Source organism: Macaca thibetana, chromosome 2, assembly GCF_024542745.1.
Source record: "Macaca thibetana thibetana isolate TM-01 chromosome 2, ASM2454274v1, whole genome shotgun sequence".
Taxonomy (NCBI): Eukaryota; Metazoa; Chordata; class Mammalia; order Primates; family Cercopithecidae; genus Macaca; species Macaca thibetana.
The window spans coordinates 143247587-143273177 of record NC_065579.1 but is presented as its reverse complement, the minus strand read 5'-3'; the positions used below and the strand labels follow the sequence as shown (position 1 = coordinate 143273177).

The 25591-nt window shown below is 51.5% G+C and overlaps 1 protein-coding gene across 3 annotated transcripts in view; it reads right to left on the bottom strand.

Moving 5' to 3' along the window:
- FBLN2 (fibulin 2) overlaps positions 1 to 25591 on the bottom strand; it is a 91432-nt gene that overhangs the window by 14107 nt on the left and 51734 nt on the right. For 2 of the 3 annotated variants that reach the window (XM_050781580.1, XM_050781581.1), the window contains exons 3-9: positions 15747 to 15858; positions 14294 to 14423; positions 9568 to 9748; positions 5934 to 6143; positions 5215 to 5328; positions 4392 to 4493; positions 2318 to 2458 (exon numbers count right to left, since the gene is read on the bottom strand). In XM_050781580.1, the coding sequence (XP_050637537.1) occupies positions 2318 to 2458; positions 4392 to 4493; positions 5215 to 5328; positions 5934 to 6143; positions 9568 to 9748; positions 14294 to 14423; positions 15747 to 15858 (990 nt within the window). The remainder of the gene's footprint in view (positions 1 to 2317; positions 2459 to 4391; positions 4494 to 5214; positions 5329 to 5933; positions 6144 to 9567; positions 9749 to 14293; positions 14424 to 15746; positions 15859 to 25591) is intronic. The other variant, XM_050781582.1, reaches the window with a different exon arrangement.

Genomic DNA, 25591 nt, shown 5'->3' with positions numbered 1-25591 from the left:
GAGTCACACGGACAGCCATGTGGCAGATCAAGAACGGAAGTCAGAGCGCCGGGCCCAGAACTGTACCCTTGCCCCATCATTCAGGCACTGCTGCAGTGCCACTTCATGGGGGGCTCAGAGCTGGGGGCTGCCTCCCTCATATCTTCTTGCAGCCCGGCCCACCTGGAACATTTTTCCCTGTGCCCAAGACAGTCTTCAAAGTTCAGACCAGAAAAGGCAAATGGTAAACACAGGGGAGTCCCTGGCACAGGTCGCACCCAATACTGTCCCACTTTGATTTACATACCTCCAGTGATGGGGAGTTTACTACCTCTGCAGGTTGCCTCAGTGTAACATCGGTTGATTTATAACAATGATGTCACAAGACTAGCAAATTCTTTAAATGGACGAATTCATTCAATCCCCACAATGACACTTTGAGGTAGGTGCTGTTATCTCATTCACAGATGAGGAAACAGGCTCAGAGAGTTTAACCAACTGTTTTAAGGTTTTATATTAGAAATTGATGGAGCTAGGATTTCAGCACAGGCAGGCAGGCTGGCTGCAGAGGCCACACTCTTGATCCTAGCATGAGCCTCCCATCTCACCTGCCTGGGTTAATAAACAAGTGCAGAGCAAACAAATGAACTGCAGGAGAGCCCAGTGGACGTTTGTGGACATACAAATGACGGAAAGAATGCGCCGCAGGTGCTAACACGACGGGATGAACACGTGTGCGAGGGGCATGGAAGGATGAAGAGGCGCTGATGGGTTTGTACAGGACGAACAAGGAGGGAAAGAAATAAAGGAATGCGTGTGAGCTCATAAATTTTGCTGAATGGAATGTGCCCTTGCTCTTTCATTCCCAGAACCCACTTTGCAGCTGCCTGGGGACCCCTTTTAGCGTGAGGTCTTATCTCCAGGCAGCCAGAGAAGCCTGCGTACTTAGGCATCGTGAGAGGGCAGAGCGTCAAGGGAGGGGTGCTCATGGGCCCTGGTGGGATCCGCCTTCCCAGACGCACACACATGGACCCAACACAGACAGGAGGAGCCGGCTGGCTGCTGGCAAGCAGGGTCAGGAGGCGCATGTTGTGCCGACAGCTAGAGGCCTAGGGCAAACATGTCTGCAGCAGGCGTTCAGCCTAGCACCATGGGCTCATGTGCCCAGCGGTGAAAGGCGAGGAAGGAAGGGGATATGTCTAGGCTGGACATGGTCCCCAAGCACAGAGAAGACAAATGGGGCTCTGGTCACATGCCCTGACCGCACTATGTTCTGATCTTACTTCCACACCTTTATTCGAGCTGTTCCTTCCACCCCGCATGCCCTTCGCGATTTCCAAATGCTACCAAATGCTAACCCGATGCCACAGCTGGAATGACCTTGCCCTCTGCTCTTGTCTCTGTGATGGCATTTACCACAGCCTGCCCTGAGTCCCAGCGACTTTGGGTCTATCTTCATCTGGGACCACAAACTGGAGGAGGACAAGGGCTTACAGTCCTCTGCGAAAATATCAGAGGCTGCAAACGTATGCACAGAGCACTCCCAGAGCCCTGGCGCCTGGCCCACGTGGGGCCTAAGAGAGGGGAAGAAAGAGGCATCACTGAGCACCGACCCAGGCGATGTGCAGGCCAGATGCCGGTTATGAGCCTGCACCCAGTCCTCTGGCCCCACGGTCAGAGGGGAGGAAAGGGAGGCTCAGAGGAGAGCTCCACTGCTCAAGGTCACATAGCAAAGGAATGCCAAGCTGGTGTGCAAGGGGGGCTCTGCTGGACCCCAGCTTCTGTCCACCAGCCTCTGCGGAGGACCCTGGGGAAGGCATGTAGCTGTTGTAGCATGCTTACGGTGCCCGGGCTCTGTGCTACCCCGCGCACGTCACACAATCATCAAAAGAGGATCAACAGCCTCCTTATTACAGATGAGAAAACCACGGCTGGGGGAAGACAAGTCATTCATCCAAGGCCACAGAGCTTCTGGGGGTCCTGCTTGGAGCCCAGGCCTCCTGCCTCCAGACCCCACACATGCTATCCTTCTCCCAGCATGTCTGACCCCCTCATTTTCCTGCAGCCCAGGTGGGGTCCATGATCCACTAGGCCACACATCCAGTTCCCTGACACACAGACACGTCCCTGGGGAAAGCAGCCTCCGGGTGGAGCTGGCAGCCAAGCGGGACAAGACACCAGGACACAAGGGCATGACATAGAGCACTGCAGTGCCGGCTGTGCTGAGAGCTCACATGCAAAGGACAGGCCCTTTGGCATGTGGCCACAGTGTGGCAGGTTTGGCGTGGAGCAGAGCGGAGAGCTATGACGGCGGGCGGCAGGTGGGGCCCTGGCTTACCCACGCACTTCCTGTGCGCATTGAGGATATAGCCATCCGCACAGAGCACTGTGTGGTTGACACAGTAGAAGGATCCCAGGGTGTTCACACAGAACTGTCGCCGGCTACAATCGTGAGCACCCATCAGGCACTCGTCTCGGTCTAGTGGCAGCCGCAGGAGGAAAAACAGAAGGACTGTTAGAGGGGCATGGGCTGCCACGGAGCATCAGTGACAGGAGAATGAGACCCAGCAAGGGGCGGGGGCCTGCCTGGGGCCTCCCCGCCTGACTGTGTGTAGCTGGGCCTCGGGCCCAAGCCTGAGCGTGCAGAGCTGGTCCCCACTGCCCCAGTAAGGACGGTGGCAAGGTGAGACTCAGAGAGGGTGGGTGGCTGTCCATAGTCACAGTGGGGACAGGACCAAAGGCTGCCTCCCGTACGCACTCGACACTTCCCACATCCACAGGCGCCAAGAGAACCATGCCACTGAGAGCTTGCAAAGTCCAGTACTTAGACCAGGCCAGAAACATAAACCAGGGAAGGGCCCGCAGGGGTTCCAGGATACTGAGTGTCTGTGCTCCATCCAAATAGGGACGGGGGTGTGGACCCCTTGTATGCAGATTTCACAAAGTTTCAAGAGAAACCTGAAATCTGGAAGTGTTTTAAACATTCTTGTACTCAACATGTTTGGAACTCACTTGATTATTTCCAATGCAGCAGAGTTGAGCAGCGCTCCTCCACAGAGCAGGTGCCCCTCTGAATGCCCGTTGCAACCTGTGGCCTGGACCCTGGCTTTCACTGCCAGAGCCCCCAGAGGAGGGAGGGGGTCCTGGAGATGTGCAGACATGGGCCAGGCTGCATGACCAGCACAGGCAGAGGGGCCTCACAGGGCTGGGCCCAAAGGAGGCCTGCCCCAGGATAGATGCAGCCCTTACATCTTCAGGATCCTGGGAGACGGGGAGTGGGGCCCAGAGAACCCAGCACCACCTGGACCTGAGAGCTGCCCCCAGCATCGGAGAGGAAGGCCTGCCGGTCACTGGGCAAGTCTGCTCTCCTCTCTGGGCTCACAGGACGGTGTTTGTCCACATCAGAACATAGTCTCGGCTGGGGATGGACACGGGCTCTCAGCTTCTGAGAGGGATGTGGGTATTCACCCAGGCAGACTTGACTCTGTTCTCCCCAGACACCCATCAGGGTCTCATCTCTGAGCCAGAACTGCCATACTTCCTAGACTCTGCATACTCCATTTCTGTCCTGCCCCCAGGCAGGAGGTGAAGTCTTAAGACCTGTCAGCTTGGTTCTTCAGATGCCATTCACTGTGGGAACCAACCCAGCAGGTGCTGGATCCAATGGCCTCATTTTACAGTGGGGGGTCCTGGCCCACAAAGGCCCCACAGAGACGAGACCCAGACCTAGGCGGGGTCACAGGGGTGGAAGGAATGTGATCCTTGGAGAGCTAATCATCACCAATGTCCTTCATTTGGGAACACATTCAGCCAGGCATTCCTGCTGTCCAGCCTCCCTCCCACTCCCCATCGGGGACACTTCCGGCTGCCCTTGAAACAACTGGCATTGCTTCCCCTTCCCCCTCTCCACCCAGGCCTGGACAGGGCTGCACAGACCAGGGCAACCCTCAAGGGCAAGGAGAGTGGAGGTAGTGTCCACAGACCAGCAGTACCCATATCACCTCGTTAGAAGCACAAATTCTCAGGCCCACCCACCCAGACCTATTGACTCGATCTCTGGGGATTCGGCAGAATCTCAGGACCGCCTGTTTGACCCAGGCCTCCAGGGACTCAGGTGCACACCCCGAGGGAGAAACATTGCTCCAGGAAATGTGGAGCAACACCACGGGAGGAGCCCGGGCCCTGTTCCTCTGCAGCCCGCTGCGGCCCAGCCTGGAGTGCATGTACACACCGCACATACAGTGAGAGGGAGTGACTGTTTAACCTGCTCCACTGGGGGTGCTCATCATAGCAGCCAAGACTTTTCCCACACAAACTCAGCAGGTTTTAGGTACCAGCCACGCCTACCTGGAGGCCCCCATCACAGGCCAACTCAGGTTTGCACAGGTAGGAGGGCACCCCAAGGCACTCACCTTCACAGGACACGCCGTCCGCCATGATGGCATAGCCGGGAAAACAGGAACATATGGCTGAGCCCCCAACAGTGCTGCACACCTGCTTGCAGGGTCCGTTGTCTGGAGGAAACCACACAGAAATCAGAGACCACCAGGCCCTGGCCTTGGCCCACACTGGTTCATTCCCCATCCCTGGCTCTAACCTACTAGTGAGACACAGAAACAAGGCCCCTGGGAGGCAGGGAGGCAAGGAGGCTGGGAGACAAGGAACCCCACTCCTGGTCCTTTTCATAGGTTCATCCATTAAGTCTGCTCCAACACCATCTGGCGTCGGGGACGATGTTCTGGGTCTACCTCCCCCATCATTCAGATCCCAGCCCATGCCCTGAGTGACAGCAAGAACAGTGAGGAGATGGAGGAGAAGAGAGAAGGAGGAAGAGAAAGGAAGGAGGCAGGGAAAAAAGTGGGGGAAGGGAATGAGGAGAAGAACAATAAAGAAGAGGGCTTTCTAGGCATCGCTGAACACAGTCTCCACAACAGGTCGGCAAACCAGGATATGACTACCTCATATCCTTATAAGAATGGAGACAAAAAGCAGCTAATTGGCTTGTTTGGGGTCACGCACCAGGCCCTAGGCTGCCCCCCACATCACATCTCCTCAGTGACTTCCTCAGCTCCTCACTCAGTCCCAGGTAAGCCCATCATCCCAAAACAGAAGCACACCCTTTGGAGGGGCCATCTTGCACATATCCAGCACCAGAGAGCTCATCACCTGCAAGCAGCCCAGACCCACTCCCTGGACCCTGGGTCCTGTCCTGGAGACACCACCCCCACTGCTTACCTTTGCAGGTGTTGGGCTGCGGCAGTGGCAGCGGGATGGTGTTAGAGGCCACCTGGGAAAATTCTGACTTCAGTGCAGGCTCCTGTGGGGCTTCTGGCTGTGGAGGGTGACCCTCTATCATGGGTAGAGCAGAGAGGGGGTTGGGGGAGGTCTCAGGTCTTCAGCCAGGCCTCAGGCACTTCCAGGCACCTGCCCTTCTCACGCAGGGCACTGACGTTTAATCCCCCACCCCATTTCACGGGAGAGGAAAATGAGGTTTGGAGTGTGCATATACCTTGGGAAAGATCAATCTCAGCTACTGGGGCAGAGGGGGTGGAAGGAAAGGAGGCAAGGAAGAAGAGAGGGGGGAAAGGAAAAAGAGTGTCTAGATTAAAAACCAACAATCAATTCTAGGACCACTGGCTGGGAGGAAATCCCTCTGGATCACCATGGGCCCAGCGCTGGGGAGATAGCTGGGTTTTGGTAAGAGCCTGTCCCTGCACTCAAATATAGGACAAGGCGCTGGGGCCAGGTCCCTGCAGATGGAGCTCCAGGAAGGAAGCTTCTATTTTCCCTGCCTCACAAATCTCCCATCACTGGAGGCCTCAGGCTTCTGTGGGTTCCAACGTATGGGGTAGCAGGAGGTGAAGGACCCCACAGTGTGCACCTCAGGAATGCCATACTCCCCTGGCAAGATCAGCCCTGCCCACAGCTCCTGCCCTGGCCATCAGGGCCCTTACCTGGGCGGCAAGTGCGGCCATCATCCTGTAGTGAGAAGCCAGGAAAGCAGGCACAGTGGTAAGAGCCCACAGTATTGATGCAAAGGTGCTGGCACAGCTCTCCTGGGAGGAGGAGGCACTCATCCTGGTCATCGCCCGGCAGGCTGTTGGGCAGCTCAGCCTCTGTGCCCAGTGACAGGGCCTCTCGGCCCGCCATCTCTGCCTCTGAAACTAGGACAGGAGTTAGAGCTCAAGACAGAGCCAGCTTGGTCAGAGTAGGTGGCTGAGACCACCAGCTTTGGGAAATTAGTGCAGGTCCTCATCAAGGCCTCTGTGTGCCCAGCAGACAGCAAGGATAGATGAAGCAGGATGGATGGGTGGGTGGGTGGATGGATGGATGGATAGATGAATGGGTGGTGACTGGATGTGTGGATGAATGAAGGAGGATAGATGGATAGGTGGATGGGTAGATGGAAGGATGGGTGGATAGATGGATACGTGGGTGGATGGATGAATGGGTGTGTGGCTGAATGGATGGATGGGTAGGTGGATGGATAGATGGATGGGTAGATGAATGGGTAGATGAATGAGTGGATGAGTGGATGGGTAGATGGACAGGTGGACAGACAGACAAACAGATGGATAGATTGATAGGTGGGTGGGTGGGTGGGTGGATGGATGGATGGATGGATGGATGGATGGATGGATGGATGGATGGATGGACGGACGGACAGACGTACAGACGGATGGGCAAATGAATGAACAGACCTCAAACAGTAAGAATGAACCCATCAGAGCCAGGTCCAAGTCTTCATCACTGAGTCCCCTACAATAGGACAGGGTCAGATCCACAAGGAAGCTCTCACTAAAGTGTTATAATGGATTCAGACCCCTAACTTCAGTGACATCAGGGAGGACCTTCCTTAGCAGCAGAAAGAGCTCCAAATCTGGGCTCCACTGGATCAGATGTGACCACTGACTTGGGCCTTCACTAGCTGGGTCAACTTGGGCAGCACTAGGCCTCTCTGTGCCTCCAGATTCTGGGATAAACCCATCTCCCAGGGTTGTGCTGGGGAACAGGTGAGAGTGGAAGAGAAGGCTCCTGGGGCTGAGCTTCCTTGGGAAGTTCTTTGTTTAACAGCTGTGGGGAAAGCATGCAGCTAGGACTTCAGGGAGAGGCCTACAGCCCCTCTAAGCTCTGTGCCAGCCCTGGGCCTCCGCCCTTCCCACCCAATCCAGGCAGTGGAGCCCACATAGAGAGTAGCTGCATGAAGTCACGTCTGAGGAACGTGTTTCATATGGAGGGTGTTTACATTAAGCTGAAGCCCAATCAGTCCCAGCCGGTGCCTCTAGACAGGGCCATGATGGCTGGCAGTCTGGCCCTGCAGAGACTCAGCACTGCATGCAGGGGGCGGACAGACCTGGGCCCAGGACTCCTCCTAGCACACCACAGGCTAGACAGCACCTCCAGGATTCAGGTTCAGCTCACCCTCACCAGCAACTTCCTCACAAGAGGAGGGAGCATTGATCTCTGGCCTGGATCATGCCTGACTCTGTTGCCCACCTCCCTTCCACCCACCCGCCCTTTGACTTTTGAAGCCAGACTTCCTCCCAAACTCTACCTTCAGCCAGACTCTTCGGGGTGCTAACCTGACCTTCACACCAGTACTCAACCAGCCCCTTAGAGCCAATCTCGGCAAGTAGCATTTCCTTGGACTCGACTTACTCTCTGTACCCACATCGGACTGGCGAAGGTGGTTGGTCCATCTGTTTTGGTTCATCTACCCAGGCCGGGCCTGGTCCAACCCCCAGGCACTTGCCCCTGCCTCATCCTGATGGGAAATCCAGGTATTTGTTCTCCCACCTGTACCTCACAGGATATGAGCTCTTCCTGTATGATCTCCTGGGCCCTGGCACCTGTGGACAGCAGGCATCTTAATCCCTATGCACAGACTTCTGCCATCTTGCATTACAGTGACAGAGATCTGGGTTGACTGAAGCCAAGGCTGACTGGGTCTAGATAAAACTCTGGGCAGCAGGAAGCCTGGGGCAAAAGTGAGAGTCATTAGAGCCAAGGTGTCCAGTCCTGGCTGTGCCAAAGACCCGGCATGTGCCTGGGGCAAGATCCTGCCCTTCTCTGGGCCTCATCTTCCCCCTCTGAGCTACTGAAGCATGGCAACGGTAACAGCAACAGTAGTGGCAATGCTGAGTGCGTCGCTAGGCACTGCCAAAAGCCCTTGACAGGCATCCTATCATTCATCCTTGCACTGAACAAGGTAAAGAATACAACACCATTTAATAGATGCCACAATGAAGGCTCTGAGAAAGAGCCTTCCTTCTGTGTGACTTGCCCCAGGTAAACAAAGGAACTGGGATTCCAACCAAGTCTGCCTGACTCCAGAGGTCAAGAGTTTAATCTTGATACAAGGATCTCATCTGTGGCTTTAATTCCCACTCCATGAAGTGCCCAGGACAAATCCACAAGGGACCCAGATGATGGTCCATAGGAACAGCGAAAAAACTGGGCTAGTGGTTCTAGAACCCACCTGGACATCTGGTCCCCAACCAGTAGAGGCTGAACATGTGGATACCCACAAAGCAGGCCTGCCAGGAATCTCATGGCGCCAGCCCCACAGCCACCAAGGCCCATGTACATAAAGGACATCTGCTGACTCACTGGGGTACCCTCATCAGGCTCCTGCAGACCTACCAGGCACAGAGAAGGCTAATGATCATGGGTCCAGGAGACAGCCCTGGCTAGGGGACAGGGACTGGACATGGCACCTGGAACAGTGGCCACAGCACAAGAAAGGAAAAAGAAGGGGGTGACACCAAGGACAATAAGGATGGATGGATGGATGGGTGGATAAGCAGATGGATAAATGGACAGATGGGTGGGTGGGTGGATGGATGAATGGATAGATAGGTGAATAGATGATCAGACAGACAGACAGACAGATGGATGGATAAATGAACGAATGGATGGGTAGGTAGATGGAAAAATGGATGGATGGCAGGATGGATGGATGGATGGATGGATGGATGGATAAACAGACAAAACAGATGGATGAGTGGATAATGAATAGGTAGATAGATACATGGATGAATGGATGGATGGATAGATGGATGGGTGGATGGGTGGGTAGGTGGGTGGATGGATGGATGGATGGATAACTGGGTGGGTAGGTTGTTGGGTGGGTGGGTGGATGGATGGATGCATTGATGGATGGATGGATGGATGGGCAGATGATGGGATAGAGGATGAATGAGGGAATGAATGAACGAATGGATGGAGAGATGGACAAAAGGATGGGAGGATGGGTGGGAGATAAGTGCAATGAATAGAAAAAGAGCAGACTGGTAAGTGGATAGGGAGGAAGATGTACAGACAAAATAGATAGGGAGGAAGATGTATAGACAAAGAGAGGGGAAGGTGGTGAATGGACAGTGAAAGGGTGATGGGTGGTAGTTGGTGGTTAGGTGGGTGGAGTGGGTAATCCACAGAAAACAATGAAATCACCATCCTCAGAACTCTGTTTAGAGCAGAGCTTGTGTCTCAAGCCACAGGCGATGATGGACCCAGGGTCCCCACAGAAGGTCAGAGGTCACCCAGCCTTCGCCCCATATGCCACAGCCAGAGAAGGGCAGCACTCACCTCTCCGTGGTGCAGCCGCGGGCTCTGGAGGTCGGCGGACCTCAGGTACTATGAGAGGCTCTTCACCCTCACAGCAGGAAAGCATGACATGATTGCACGGATAGCCCAGGTTGGGATTGGACTCACATAACTGGCCCTCAGCCCGCACGCGGAGGCCCAGCCCACAGCAGTCACAGCATTGCTGCAAGGAGAGACAGTTATCACTGCCCAATCCCTGGCCCCCGCCTGGAGCTAGGCTCAGGGGAAGGACTGATAAATGGAGGTGAATTCACCATTTTCTTTTCTTGCCTTTTTTTTTTTTTTAATTTGGGACGGAGTCTCGTTCTGTCGCCCAGGCTGGAGTGCAGTGGCACCATCTCGGCTCACTGCAAGCTCCACCTCCCGGGTTCATGCCATTCTCCTGCCTCAGCCTCCCAAGTAGCTGGGACTGCAGGCGCCCGCCACCACACCCGGCTAGTTTTTTGTATTTTTAGTAGAGATGGGGTTTCACCGTGTTAGCCAGGATGGTCTCGATCTCCTGACCTCGTGATCCGCCCACCTCGGCCTCCCAAAGGGCTGGGATTACAGGCATGAGCCACCACACCCAGCTGAATTCACCATTTTCTTATCTCCTCTGCCAAACTATGCACTCTCCCAGGGCAGAGAGGTCCTCTGCCTCTATTTCCCAAGTCTGGCACAAGGTAGGACTAATATAAGTCTTTTGAAACAGATAATAAATAAATGGCCTTTTGTGGAAGGAACTATAAACTAACCCCCCAGCCACACTCATTATCCCCTTATGTTTACTAGCAAACCCCAATTCTATTCAAGTCAGTTAAAAGATGGCATTTCCCAGGGGCCTTTGCAGTTAGAGATAGATGCACTCGGCAGAGCCTTCAGGAGGGCTTTAAACTGGGGATGACTCTACTTGAATCAAGTACATAGCTTTTGCTCCCCCTCTCTCTCCTTCTTGGAGCACATATGTGATGGTTGGAGCTTTAGCAGCCAACTTGGGCCATGAAGTGACCCTGAAGATGGAAGTTACAAGTTAAAGATAATTAAACATAAAAATAGAAGACTAGGTTCCTTAAGATGTAAATCTACCCCAGCCCAGGCTGCTTTTCTTCAAAAATAAATTGGTTTTATTTATTTTAAAATACAGTGGTATACTGGTTGCAATAACAGCACCAATTATTCACTCTTTTCTGTGTTCACTGTCTTTGCAATGTGATAGTGCAGCTGCTTCTATTAAAAGAAAGTGTGTATTTCCCAACCTCTTGGTTGTGCCTTCTGTCTTGCTTTGGCCAATAGAATGAGATAAACGTGATGGTGTGCCAGTTCTTAGCCTAGGCCTCAAAAGACCTTGAATGCTTCTATTTATTTTCTTGGAGCTCTGCACATCCACTAACTGAACAGGCCCATGCTAGCCTGCTGGGGGTTGAGACACTGCAGGGAGCAGAGACAAGTCATCCCAGCTGAGGCCATCCTAGGTCATCTAGCTCCAGTGGAGCTGTTAGCTGACAGCAGCCACATAAGCAAGCACCCACCCCCGCCCCCAAGATCAGCTGAGCATGGCTAAGGTCAGCAGAAGTACTCAGCTGACCACAAATTCATGCATTAAAACAGCAACAGGCCACTAGGTTTTGGAATGTATGTTACCCAGCAACAGCTAACCGATAACTCTATTCTTGCATCTCTCAGTGTTGAACACTTCCCACTAATGAAGGCCCATCACATACTTAACACTTAGTTTGCATTATCTCTGATCCCCACAACCACCCAAAAAGACATGGATTATTATCCTCATTTTACAGATAGAAAAGCTGAGGCTCGGAAAAGAGAACTGGCTGGGCACAGTGGCTTATGCCTGTAATCCCAGCACTTTGGGAGGCCAAGGTGGGTGGATCACGAGGTCAAGAGATCGAGACCATTCTGGCTAACACAGTGAAACCTCATCTCTACTAAAAACACAAAAAATTAGCCAGGCATGGTGGCGGGTGCCTGTAATCCCAGCTACTTGGGAGGCTGAGGCAGGAGAATGGCGTGAACCTGCTGGGAGGCGGAGCTTGCAATGAGCTGAGATGGCACCACTGCACTCCAGCCTGGGCGACAGAGTGAGACTCTGTCGAAAAAAGAAAAGGAAAGAAAAGAAAAGAAAAAAAAAGAAAAGAGAACTGGTCCAGGGTCAAACATAAAGACAGAAAAGGGGATTCTAAACGTTTCTAAACCCTGTCAACAGGGTCCTATCACTAATACTAGTGGTTTTAAGGAAAAAAATGACCCCAAGATGACCAAAATTGAAGTCAAAATCCTCTCCCAAATGCCAGAATCATCCAGCAGCCTCTGTCACCATCACCCAGGTTTGAGACTGTGGGCTTCTTCAATTCCTTCCCCCGCTCCTCAATCCAGATGAGGTCCCTTCTGGAAGGTTTCCTGAAATTGTGCCACTGTCCTAGTTTGCCGTCGCCTTGCTGTAGACAGCCAGCTATCCATCCCAATGTCTGTTTCCCTTCTTTCTCATGTTCAGTGAGGCACCTGACCTCCCAGAATAAAGACACCACATTCCCTAGTCTTCCTTGCAGTTACATGTAGCCAGGAAATGAAGCTCCAGCCAATGAAATCTAAGCAGAACTACAGTCCACCCTCAAAAAAGGGAGCCCTTCTTCTGCTCATGTTCACAGCAGCATTATTATTCGCAATAGCCAAAAGGTGGAAACAACCCAAGTGTCCGTCGATGAATGGACAGATACAGAAAATGTGGTCTGTCCACACAATGGAATATATGCCACCTCAAAAAGGAAGGAAACACTTACATTTGCTACACATGGCATGGATGAACCTTGACGACATTATGCTAAGTGAAATAAGCCAGACACAAAAGATCAAACACTGTATAATTCCACTTACAGAGTTCCCTAGAGGAGTCAAACCCACAGAGACAGAAAGTGGAATGGTGGTTACCAGGAGCTACAGGGAGAGGGAATGGGAGTCAGTGTTCAATGGGAACAGTTTCAGCTTGAGAAGATAAGAAACTTCCTTGGATGCTTGCTGGTGATGGCTGCACAACAATGTGAATGTGCTTAATGCCACCGAGCTGTGCAGTTACAAATGGTTAAGATTTTACATCACGTGTATTTCACCACGATCAAGAACAATTTAAGCCGGACGCAGTGGCTCATGCCTGTAATCCCAGCACTTTGGGAGGCCGAGGTGGGTGGATCACTTGAGGTCAGGAGTTCAAGACCAGCCCGGCCAACGTGGTGAAACCCCATCTCTAGTAAAAATACAAAAATTAGACAAGCATGGTGGCGTATGCCTATAATCCCAGCTACTCAGGAGGCTGAGGTAGGAGAATTGCTGGAACCCGGGAGGTGGAGTTGCAGTGAGCTGAGATCGTACCACTGCACTCCAGCCTGGGCGACAGAGACTCTGTCTCAAAATAATAATAATAATAATTATTATTATTATTATTATTATTATTAAAACAAGGGGGCTCTCCTGCCCCTTTCTGGAGTTTGTCCTGGACCACGAGGTGGCAAATGAGAGCTGGCAGGACAAGACCACCATGCCTGTGCCCCGTTCCTGATGACCATGGAGCTGCTCACTCCTCGAACTCAGCCCTGCCTTCCTCCAGCCTGCAGCATATAAGAGAAAAACCAGTGTTCCAGGAAATTTTCCATTACTTGTAGCTAAATTGACACCCTATCCCCCAGTGGCCCCCATGAGCTCAAGCACACAACCTGATCTCCTGCTACAAATCCCTCCCACGGCTTTACAGACGCTCTGCTTGAAGCCCAAAGCTCTCAGCATTTACTGTCCTTTATGTTCCAGCCTAAGGACTCCTGGTGGCCTGTCTCTACTGCTGCCAGACCACTGGACCACACACCCCATTTCCCAACGTCCTCGCCTGTGTGTTAGCTCACACTGTTCTCTGCACCACTACTGCCTGGTGGGGTTTTACCCCATCCCAATCCCACCTCCCATGTGCGAGAAACACCCTCAATAACCAGTTCCCACAACTGCCAGAAGGGACTCTCAAACTCTACATGGGGTCCACCTCACTCAGAGTCAAACCGCAGTCATTCCGATGATGGCCAGGAGCCCTGTCATCTCTCTGGGCTCAGCTCCACCTGCCCCGTTACTCGATGCACTCCAGCCACACAGTCTAGACATGCCAAGCAGACTCTGACCTCAGGGCCTTCGCACATGTTGCACTCTGCCTGAAAGCATTTTCGCAAATGTCCCCCACCCCGGGCATTGCACAAATGTCCCCTTCTCAGTGAGGCTGTCACTGGCCACTGTCAGCTGATACTGCAGTCCCTCCCCAGCCCTGACACTGCTTATCCCGCCTCTCTTTAGGTTTTCCTCCTTAGCACAATCACCTGCGACCACGCCAGGTGCTAACATATTCATTGTGATCTTCCTCTGTCTTCCTGGCCAGAAAGAAATCCCCCAGAGGGCAGGAATTGCCATCTGTGTTACTCATTGCTACATCCCTGATGCCTAAAACAGGGCCCAGGGCACACACTGGTGCTCTAAAAATATTCTGTGAATTAACTGGTCAATATAATAACTGACGATGTTTTCTACACAGATGAAGAGTCCTTCCACCCCAGGCGTGAGGGCCACTCCCAGGAGGAGCCCCAAGGACAGCCTAACTTCTTGGGCCGCAAGGACCTTCAGGCCCAGGCCAGCCTCCCGCCCTGCCCCGCCCCACCCTGCCGAGAAGGCCACAGGTCAGGCTTGCCTTATATAGGGAGACGCCACAGGTGTCGTTGTCCTCAGCCCCACAGGTCTCACCCTCCTTGGCTCCCAGGACGCCGGCCATGCAGCTCTTCTCCTTCAAGTAGGAGACACAGCAGTGCCTCTGGGCTGTCCTGCAACAGAGGGGGCAATTCAGCCCCCAATCGCCCACCCCATCCTCCCAGAGTAGAAAGTGAGTGAGGTTCAGAGGAGGGAAGCCCTGCCCAAGGTCCACAGCAAGGGAGCCAGTGCAGGTGGCAGAGCTGGCACAACCTCCACTGGGTTGCACAGGTTTCATTTCTTGGCTTAACCAAGAAGATGCAGGCCTGGGTCCCACTGGACTCGGAGTTGTGTGTCCCTGACTTCTGAGAGAGAGGGATTGGCATCAGAGTCTCCACTCCCACAATGGTCAGGGAGGACAGAGAGACCCAATCCCAGAAAAGGCTGGCAGGTCAGTCTGGAGGAGCACAGCCTCTGGGTCCCTGGTCACTGCCTGCCAGTCACTGTTGGGCTGCCTGGGGCAGAGGTGGCTGACGAGTCAGCTGCAGAGGCCAGAGCCAGGACAGGGCGGTCGGGATTATGGTGGACAGGGCTCAGCACCCCCTGAGGTAGGGCACATCCACAAGAGGGATGCAAGCATGTAAGGACCGCTTAGCGTCAAACTCCGGGGTCCCAATGCTGCATGCTCTAAGTAGCCCCATATTGGTAGAATGGCAGAAGGGAAAGACAAGGTTAGAACATAAATTTTTTTAAAGGAAGCAGAGTGGTCTGGACATTGGGAAACATGGGGTCTAATCCTTGCCATGCTGCCAGTGAGCTGTGTGGCTTTGAGTGCATCACACTGCCTCTCTGAACTTCATCTTTCTTATTTGGAAAAATGAGCAGGTGAGACAGGGTCCCTGGAAAAAAAAGACAGCATGAGCAGCTGACCAAGAGCTCTCCTGGGCCTGGAAAAGGGAAGGCATGGGGATAAAGGATTGCTTTGCTGCGACATCAGAGTCAGAAGAAACAACAGCAGCAAGGGAGCACAGCGAGAGGCCAGCCTCCTGAAGACCCAAGGGTAGCAGAGCGGAGAAAGGAAGAGGACAGAGGAGAGAAAGCCTGAGGGGGATGAGTGCGGCAGCAACTGCAGCATGCGGTGAGAGCAGCACCCGACTATTCCTAGGGGATAGCAGTCCTTTAAAACTTGTTTCAAATTGTACATTCCTCGGATCTTGCTCACTAGGCCAGCTACCAATTTATGTGGCTGGTTTGTTCCTAGGACCAGTCTTGGACTTTCCACGCCTGGAGAAAGCCTGGCCAGATGGCGCATGGCAGCCACACCCAGTCGCCCTCAGGCCCCAGAGGCAGGTGAAGGTGCACTCTCTCTGGGCTGCCCTGGGCCTGGGGTCCTAGGCAAGCAGGATTCTGCAGAAGGCAAATGGGCCGCTCCGCCTGCTCCAGGGAGCCCACCCTACCTGCAGATGTTGCCTTCAGTGCCGCTCTCAGGTATCTCCAGGCACTCGTCATTGTCGATGGCCCACTGCTGTCCGGCTGCGCAGCAGGTCTCGATCAGGTCCTTGGTGGAGCCTGTGGATAGCAACATGAGGCAGAGTCACCATACAGAGGTCACAAGTCCAGCAGATGTGCAGGGGCCTGTCCAGGTCTTTACTGAGCAAGCAAACTCACCCACCCCTGATGCTGTGAATGCTGGTCGCTAACAGCCCACAACACAACTGTCTTTGGAGAACTGTCTGGGAGGTGGAGTCCTCCCTACGGGGGCTGGGAGGAGCCCAGCCAATAACAGGCTAACATGGGGCTAGAGCTCAGCCCCCAGTCTCAAAGCAGTTAGCTCTGTGGGGGCCACTCACACTCTAGAGCTCCCAAGGGGTCAGACCGCACGCAGGCCACAGCTTTGTCTGCCTCTCATCCCTCACTCCTCAGAGAGTTTCTCCTGAGAGGTCTCCCCAAATGAACCAACATGTGCACAAGACCCCCCCAACTCAGGCTCTGCTTCTAAGGAACCCAACCTAAGATGCTATGGCAGGACAAGAGATAAGAAAACAGCAGCAGTGGCAGCAAGAGAAGTTTAAGCTCTTCAGGAAATTCACGGAAGGTTCATGTTGAATACACACTTGACCCCTGAACAACACAGCAGTTTCTTCTGCCTCTGCCACCCCTGAGACAGCAAGACCAGCCCCTCCTTCCCCTGAGCCTACTCAGCATGAAGACCGTGAGGATGAAGACCTTTACGATGGTCCATTTCCACTGCATGAATAGTAAACATATTTTCTCTTATGATTTTCTTAATAACATTTTCTTTTCTCAAGCTTACTTTACTACAATACAGAATATAGGCCAGGCACGGTGGCTCATGCCTGTAATCCCAGCACTTTGGGAGGCCGAGGCAGGCAGATCGCAAGGTCAAGAGTTCAAGACCAGCCTGGTCAACATGGTGAAACCCCGTCTCTATTAAAAATACAAAAATTAGCCAGGCACGGTGGCAGGCACCTGTAATCCCAGCTACTCAGGAGGCTGAGGCAGGAGAATTGCTTGAACCCGGGAGGTGGAGGTTGTGGTGAGCTAAGATCACACCATTGCACTCCAGCCTAGGCAATAAGAGTAAAACTCCATCTCAAAAAAAAAAAAAAATACAGTATATAATATATATAACATACAAAATATGTGTTAATTGACTATTTGTGCTATCAGTAAGGCTTCCTGTCAACAGTTAGCTATTAGTTAAGTTTTTAAGGAGTCAAAAGTTACACATGGATTCTTGACTGTTAGTGGGGTCAGCACCCCTCACTCCTGAGTTGTTCAATGTTCAACTGTATTTGTGGCTGGGGAGGTTGGAAGGAGTCAAGGGAGGGGAGAATGTCTTAAAACTCAAAGGCACAGGCTATAGGTTACAAAAATTAATGAATTTGATTACCTCAAAATTCAAATATGTATAACAAAGAATTCCATGTACACATATAATAGACTGCTGACATACCAGGAGATGTTTCTGGAATGTCCAAAACTGACAAGGAATTGCCATCTACAAAACATAATAAACTCCTGAAAATTAACAAGAAAAAAAAGAACTCCAAAGTAAAACATTCCTTAGGCCAGATGTGGTGGTTCACACCTGCAATCCCAGCATTTTGGGAGGCTAAGATGGGTTCGTCACTTGAGCTCAGGAGTTTGAGACCAGCCTGGACAACATGGCAAAACTCCAATTCCACAAAAAATACAAAAGTTAGCCCAGCTACTCAGGAAGCTGGGGTGGGAGGATTGCTTGAGCCCAGGAATGGGGAGGGGGGTTGGAGGTTGCATTGGGCTGAGACAGAGCCACTGCACTCCAGCCTGAGTGACAGAGTGAGACTCTGTCTCAAAAAATAAAAATAAAATATCCATTAAACTAGAAATATGAGAAAGAGTGAGAAATGCCACGCAGAGGTGGGGACCCCCTTTTCTCCCTTCGTGCTGTATTCCTCCACACTGCTGCATGTCTGTGTGTCTGGGGTGGGAGTGGAGACTGTGGCCAGCTAGAGAGACGTGGCATCGCTTATGCAGTCAAATACAGGCATCATCAAGGACCCAGATGCTCTGATCCTGGTGCCTGTGCCAGGGAAGTCCCCACCACAGCCCATAACACAACCAGTATAAGGATGCCCATGTCAAGTGTTATTTGTGGAAGGGGGTTGGGGACAGCCTGGGTGTCCATCACTGGGGGGAAGATGAGGAAAATCTGGGGCCATGCTACGTGGAGGAGCTGTCAGAAACAACAGACTGGATACACACACAGCAGCATGAGCTGGACGCACGGACACACAGCAGTGTGGAGGAACACAGCACTAAGGGAGAAAAGGAAGAAACCAAATCAGTTCTACTATACAAATTTAAACTATCACACATAAAATAACAATGCATACTTTGCGAGAACACATGATAGCAAAAAACACACTGAGATGAAACTGTCAGCTATGGGGATGGAGGTGGTGGATGGGAATGGAGAAAGACGATGAAAGGAAATAAAATATTAATATATAAATAAAACAAGAGAGAGCCTTGCAAAGAGGATAGTAAGAGCCATGCCAAGAAATGAGAAGTGTAATTAACCCAAGCGCTTGCCCCTGAGGTCTGAAAGTGACATTCCTAAGTCAAGTTCATACAGAATGCCTAGACATTTGTGCTGGGGGCAACAAGTAACAGTTGAGTGCCTCTGAGCTTGATGGGCCTGAGTCCACACCTCAGCATGACCACTGACAGCCGCTTCTCCTCCCTAAAGACTCAGTGTCCTTCTCTGTATGAGGACTGAATGGCTGTGCAGGTGCTAAGGCCCATAAAGCCCTCTAAATGCCCTGAGCAGTTCACGTAAGGGCACAGGGCTGAGGGACAGATGCTGTGAAGGACGGCACCTGCACACTCCAGCAGGAGCAATAGCTCACGGAGGGTCATCAGCTGCGTCACCTTAGCAGGCACGGCAAGTCACCAAGCTTTCCTTAGTTTTCATTCTTTTTCCGTAAAACAGGGAAAACAGCTTCCATCACAACCTGTTACTGTTCTGCTCTGAGGCACGGAGAGGAATGAGAACTGGTGTCTACCAGAAGCACATAGCAAACATCATACTCAATGGGGGAACATTAGACACATCCTCCACTGAATTATTAAATATTACAAAAATAATGCCCATGGGCCATGCTACTGTATAGAATTGTCCTGGAGATACTAGCAAATGCAGTAAAACAAGAAAAAAGGAGGCCAGGCATGGTGGCTCACACCTGTAATCCCAGCACTTTGAGAGGCCGAGGCAAGCAGATCACGAGGTCAGGAGTTCGAGACCAGCCTAGCCAACAAGATGAAACCCTGTCTCTGCTAAAAATACAAAAAAATTAGCCAGGCTTGGTGTCATGCACCTGTAATCCCAGCTACTAGGGAGGCTGAGGCAAGAAAATTGCTTGAACCCAGGAGGCGGAGGTTGCAATGAGCCAAGATCGCACCACTGCACTCCAGCCTGGGCAACAAAGCAAGACTCATCTTAGAAAAAAAAAGAAAGAAAGAAAAAAGGGCCAAAGAAATAATAGAAAGAAGAAGCAATAGTCATTATTGGCAGATGTTATGGTTTCATTGTCCTAGACAATCCAAGAGAATCAAAACTCACAATGTATTAGAATTAATACGATTAACAATAATGATTATAATACAACAGCCAAAAACAAAAACAACACACTCAAATTAGTGGCTTTCCTATACCCCCGTAACAATTAAATAAAAAAGTTAACAGGAAAAAATTCCCATTCAAAAGAGAAACAAACCTAGAAATGAATCGATAGTAAACACGCTTGATTCACATGAAGAAGAAAATTTGATTGTCTAATGGGTACAAGGTACACTTTATTCAAAATACATATCACGTGTCTAATATGTACCTTAAAGATGTCAATTCTCCTCTACTTACTCTACAACTTCAATGCGATTCCAACCAAAGCAAAGTGTAAATGCCAGAGAATTTGTCATGTTAATTCTAAAATTCATCCAAAAAAAGAAATGTTTAAGAATACCCAAGAACATTTCTGAAAAATAAGAACAGAGAAGGCAGACTTTCTCCAACAGTATCAGAATACACTTCAAAGTTCTAATAATTAAAACAAGAAGACAAGGAGCTCAATGGAAGAGAAAAGAGTTCAGAAACAGACCCATGTACATATGGGAATTGAATATATGATGAAGGTGGCATTCGAACTTAGCAGGGAAAGAATTTAATATATGATGCTGGGATCCACATCACGCCATACACGAAAGTAAGTTCTAAATCTATAAAAGCAGTATTAGAATAAAATTTCCAAAGATGATTTTAGAAAAAAGAGAATCTTCTTCAGAAATAAAATCCATAGCCTGCAATCCCAGAACTCTGGGAGGCTGAAGCAGGAGGATCACTTGAGGCCAGTAGTTTGAGACCAGCCTGAGCAACATAGTGTGATTGTCTCTTAAAAAGAAAAAAAATTTAACCAGGCATGGTGGTACATGCCTGCATTCCCAGCTACTCAGGGGCCTGAGGGGAAAGGATTGCTTAAGCCCAGGAGATGGAGGCCTCAGTGAGCCGTGCTTGTGCCACTGCACTCCAACCTGGGTGACAAGAGTAAGACCTTGTCTCAAACAAACAAATAAATAACCCTCTCACAGCCGTCAGCACTGTGAGAGCCTCTTGTTGATGAGTTTACTTTCTCAGTCCTCTGTTTCCTTCACTGCAATGTCAGCTCCCAGACAGTAGGTAGCTCTCTTATCTATCTTCTTCACAGCCGTATCTCAGCCCCTGGCAAGTGGTGGGTGTTCAATGAGTATTTGCTAAATGAATCTAGGAGACCTTTGGCAACTGAGAGGCGCTGTGTCAGAGGCTGGCATCAGTGCTCACTGTCTGAATGGAACATGGCTCAGACATGTCTGTCCCAGGACTCAGGAGCACTGGGTGCCAGGCAGAGCCCTGCCTCCACCTCCCAGGATGCCACAGTCCTGACTTGAGTCTCTGCGGCCACTGAGAGTGATGCCACCACTCAATGCCTCATCCCCTCTTGTTACATTCTGGCCATGTGGGAGACTCTCCTTATTTGAATACTTCTGGTGGCAGGAGGTGAGCTTCTGCATAGCTCAAACTCACAACATTTTTCTACAGGACCAAATACTTCCTCCCTAAACTTCTTCCAAGATTGCCTTACAGAAATCACGGTCCCTGGCTCTTAGCCAGATGACATCAGTGGGATGCCCAATGAAGATAACAGTAACAGCTGAAATATAGCAGTGCTAGCAACCAGCCAGGCAGGGTCACAGCACACGAACCTCACAGTTACTAAGAGTGAAAACTGTTGGCATTCCTATTTCACAGACGAGTTGGGGAGTTAGAAATCCCAAGCAGAGTGACTACACATAACAAAAATGCACTGTAGTCAGGTGGACACCCTCAACACCCTGACTTGATCACTATGAATTACATACATGTCACAGAATTTCACATGCACCCACCCCATAAATGTGTACAAATGGCCAGGCACGGTGGCTCACACCTGCAATCCCAGCACTTTGGGAGGCCGAGGTGGGCGGATCACCTGAGGTCAGGAGTTTGAGACCAACCTGGCCAACACGACGAAAACTCGTCTCTACTAAAAGTACAAAAATTAGCCGGGCATGGTGGCGGGCACCTGTAATCCCAGCTACTCAGGAGGCTGAGGCAGGAAAATCGCTTGAACCCGGGAGGCAGAGGTTGCAGTGAGCCGAGATCATGCCACTGCACTCCAGCCTGGGTGACAGAGCAAGACTCCGTCTTAAAAAAAAAAAAAAAAGTGTACAAATGTAAAGCAAGTCACCAGCCTCAATTTCCCCTCTTCTCCTCCTTTCTCCAGACCTGAGCTTCTCCATGTCTGTCACACAGGTGACCTGATGCAGCCGATCCTGAAGGTCCTCTCTGAGACTCTAACCGTCACCAGCCCGAGAGATGCTCTGCTTTCGTGGGTGTTGAATGGTGCTCTCTGCCGGCTCCTCCTTGATCAGGTGCCAGGGTTCAGCCTGCGCTTGGTAGGTTTACCCCCATTCTCTCCTGGCCACCTTCCTTCTCAAACAAAGCTCAGGAACTATGACCCTTATACTGGGAGGGTCACCCACTTGCAGCAGGAGGGGAAATTGTGTAGGTACCATGAGTGGCATTGCCAGGTGCCATCCAAAATGTGGGAGGCAGAGCCAGGCAAAGCCCAGCAAGGTGAGTCAGTACCCCTCATCTTATGTCCAGAGGCCCCAGCCCTCCACCCTGATTCTCCAAGGCTCCGCCCAGCAGCCACCTCCTCTCTTCTAGGACCACCTCTCACAGGTCCCCTAGCCTCTGCCTGGCACTCGCTCTCTCTCTCTCTCTTTCGCTCTCTCTTTCTGTCGTGTTTTTTAAGTTCCTGAGCACCAGACTTTTGGAGTCTCAGCCCTGGGGCTTCTTCTATTCTCCAACACACCCTGGCCTGGCTGATCTCATCTCCAAGCTTCCAATGCCACCTTCCCCTGGCCCCCACCCCCCACGTCACATGCACATGCCCACAGCTGGCCAAGAAACCACCCCAGATGTCTCCCTGGCACTTCCCCAGCTGGAATTTGCTCAGCTCCGGATTCTCCCAAGCCGCCCCCTCCCTGGGTCTTCCTGTGTAAACAAAGGCCCTACCATCCTCAGGACCCTCCCAGGCCAATCCCCCATCCCCCACCTCCCTCCAATCCATCACGCACAGGGCCATCTCCAAAGGCATCCCAGTACACTGGCCACGCCCTCCTCCACCACTCCCTCCTGCACTCCTTGCCTCCATGCTGTCGCCCTCCAGCTCATCACCCACAGGGCTATAGAATGACTGTCCACAAATACAAATCAGATTGGATCGTTCCTGCGCCTATGGCCCCCCATGGTCCCCACTTTCCTTACAAAGTCCTACACAGTGGGGCCCTGCCCGCCTCCCCTAGTGACCTCCTTTCTCTGACTCACTCTTCAACTCGCTCTCTCTCCTCAGGACCTGCTCGGGCTCAGTCCTGCCCCAGGACCTTGGCATTTGCCATGCTGCTGCCTGGAATCTTCCACCTCTCCCTGTGCCAACTGTTGCCCCCACTCTCTATAGGGCAGGCTCCTTCTCTTTCTGGGGGTCTCTCCTCCTCAGAGAGGGTTTCCCTAACTTCCATATCTAAACTAACTCCTACTCAGCCCTCATCATGTCATCTTACCTAGTCTTCCTCACAATGCTCTGGCCTTCCACATCCCAGAGTCATCTTGGGGAGCCCTGGGGCTCCACAGATCCCATGGAAAAGCCACTGCCCCACAGGATAAAGTGCCTCTCTCTAGAGTGAGACTCAGGGCCTTCACAGCACAGCCCAGACTCAGTTCCCAGGAACACACACCTTCTTTTGTTCTATGCCTTTGCACACGCTGTTCCATGCTGGGATGCCCTTCTTCTACCTTGGCCAACTGGCAAGTATCCAACTACCCATCCCTAATGAGCCAGTCCAAATGTGACTCCCTGCCTGTGTGTCCGTCCAGCAGGCTCTGTCTAACACCCAGGAAAAGCAGCTCCCTCCTCTGACTTCACTCATATCCTTCCACCACAACGTCCCTGTCGGGTGGCAACCTGTCCCAACCACCAGACTGGGAGGGTCTCATGGGCCAACAATCATCCTAATCATTTCAGGGTCTCCAGTGCCCAGCACACAGCACAGACCGGGTCCCTGGTAAAATCTGGGGCTGGGTGAAATATTTCAGGCTCTTGGTGTATATCATCTCATGTAAAGCTCACATCACAATGGGAGGTCAGTGTGATGATTCCCCTGTCCTAGAGGTATAAAAAGAGGTTCTAAGAGTTTAACAGAGGCAGCCCAGGGGCACAGCCTTAGAGAAATTACAAGGAAGAATGCAAACCCTTACTAGCCACCTCCCCTTACACCACCTCTATGTAGCAGATGTTACCAGGCTCACAAGACGAGCACAGGCATGTCCTTCCACTGCGGGAAGCACAGGTGTGTGGCTGGGCCACCACTCACTGGCTGGGGCACTTGGGCAAGTCACTCAGCTTCTGAGCCTCCATGTCCTTGCCTGCAAAATGGGCAAGTAACCCTCCCCACCCACATTTCACAAGTGGGAATGTAAGATTCAGTGCATGGCAAATAGCTGGTACTCAGTAAACACAACCTCCCTGTCTCCTGGCACATACAAGATGCTTGGTGACTGCTTTCCAAATTAATTAACAAAGGGGCAGACAAATCCATGGAAGGATTGGCAACCATCCCTTCAGCAGCAGGAGCTGGTGCAGCCTTCAGCCACGCCTACCCTGCCTCTTCTTTCCTCTGGCTTTTCGAGAATTCCCCATTTCTGTCCACTTTGCTGCGTTGCAGGAGCTCAGGCCAAGGGGAACAAGGCCTTCCCCATCTGCTGGTTCTCAGCAGCACTGCGGAAAGAGAGACGCAGGTGCTCTCCCACTCTGACAGCCCAGCCTCGACCCAGAGGTTCTCTCTGGCCTCCTGGGATTGGCAGTGACATGGCCCCACAACATCCCTGCTTCAGAACACACTGCCATGGTTGACTTCACAGCATCAGGGCTCCGGGCCTGGTAGCAGGGTGAGCATGACCCTTACCTAGCAGGAACCCCGCTGTTCCCACGCCGAGCGGCACAGAGCAGGTCCACTCTGGAAAACCACTCATTGTCCCCTGGTAAAGCAGAAGGCGCCACACCCATGACACTGAGTATTCTGGTGGTCTCCAGGTGGTTTCCAAGTGCCCACAAATGAGAGGAAGGGTCCACAGCCTGCAGCGTGACCACATGATGCCAGCCACCTCACTGCCACCATGTGCCAGGACCCACCAGCACCACACCAGCACTGCACTGGGGAAAGAGGCAGCCACAGGGGAGTACTGCACACAGCCTTTCATGTGAGGCTCAGAAACAGAGAAGAGTGAGGCAAGAATGTTCAGGGGTAAATTATAAAGAAAAGGAGGGAACTCCTGCTGACTGCCGTCAGGACGGTGGTAACTATGGAGTGGGGTGTCAGGGACGACCCTATGGTTTCTGTCTTGCTGCCCATGTGGACACTTCCTGAACTGCTCTTCTCCTCCCAAACAAAAACAGTACTGAAAAAGGTAGAATGATCAGAAAACTCTAAGACTAAAGACTAAAAGACTCTTTTAAAAATAGATCCAGGCCAGATGCAGTGGCTCACGCCTATAATACCAGCATTTGGGGAGGCCAAAGAGGGAGGGTTGCTTGAGGCCAGGAGTTCAAGACTAGCCTGGGCAACACAGCCAAACTCCATCTCTACAAAAAATTTAAAAATTAGCCAGGCATGATGGTGTGTGCCTATAGTCCCAGCTACTTGGGAGGCTAAGGGAGGAGGATCACTTGAGCCTGAGAAGTCAAGGCTGCAGTGAGCCATGATTGTGCCACTGCACTTCAGCCTGGGCAACAGAGCAAGACCTTATCTAATATATACATATATACACATATATATACATATGTGTGTGTGTATATATGTGTGTGTGTGTATATATATATATAAACAATAATAAATTTTAAAAATAAAATCAAGGTAAGTGAAACAAGCCAGATATACAAGGATAAAGACTATGATTCCACTTGTATGGGGTCCTTAGAGTAGTCAACTCACCATTCCATTTCCAGAGATAGAAAATGGAATGGTGGGTGCCAAGGGCTGGGAGTAGGGGTATAGGGAGTTAGTGTTTAATGGAGACAGAATTTCAGTTTGAAAAGATGAAAAATTTCCAGAGGTGGATGGTGGTAATGGGTGCACAATGAGGTGGATGTAATTCATGCCCTGG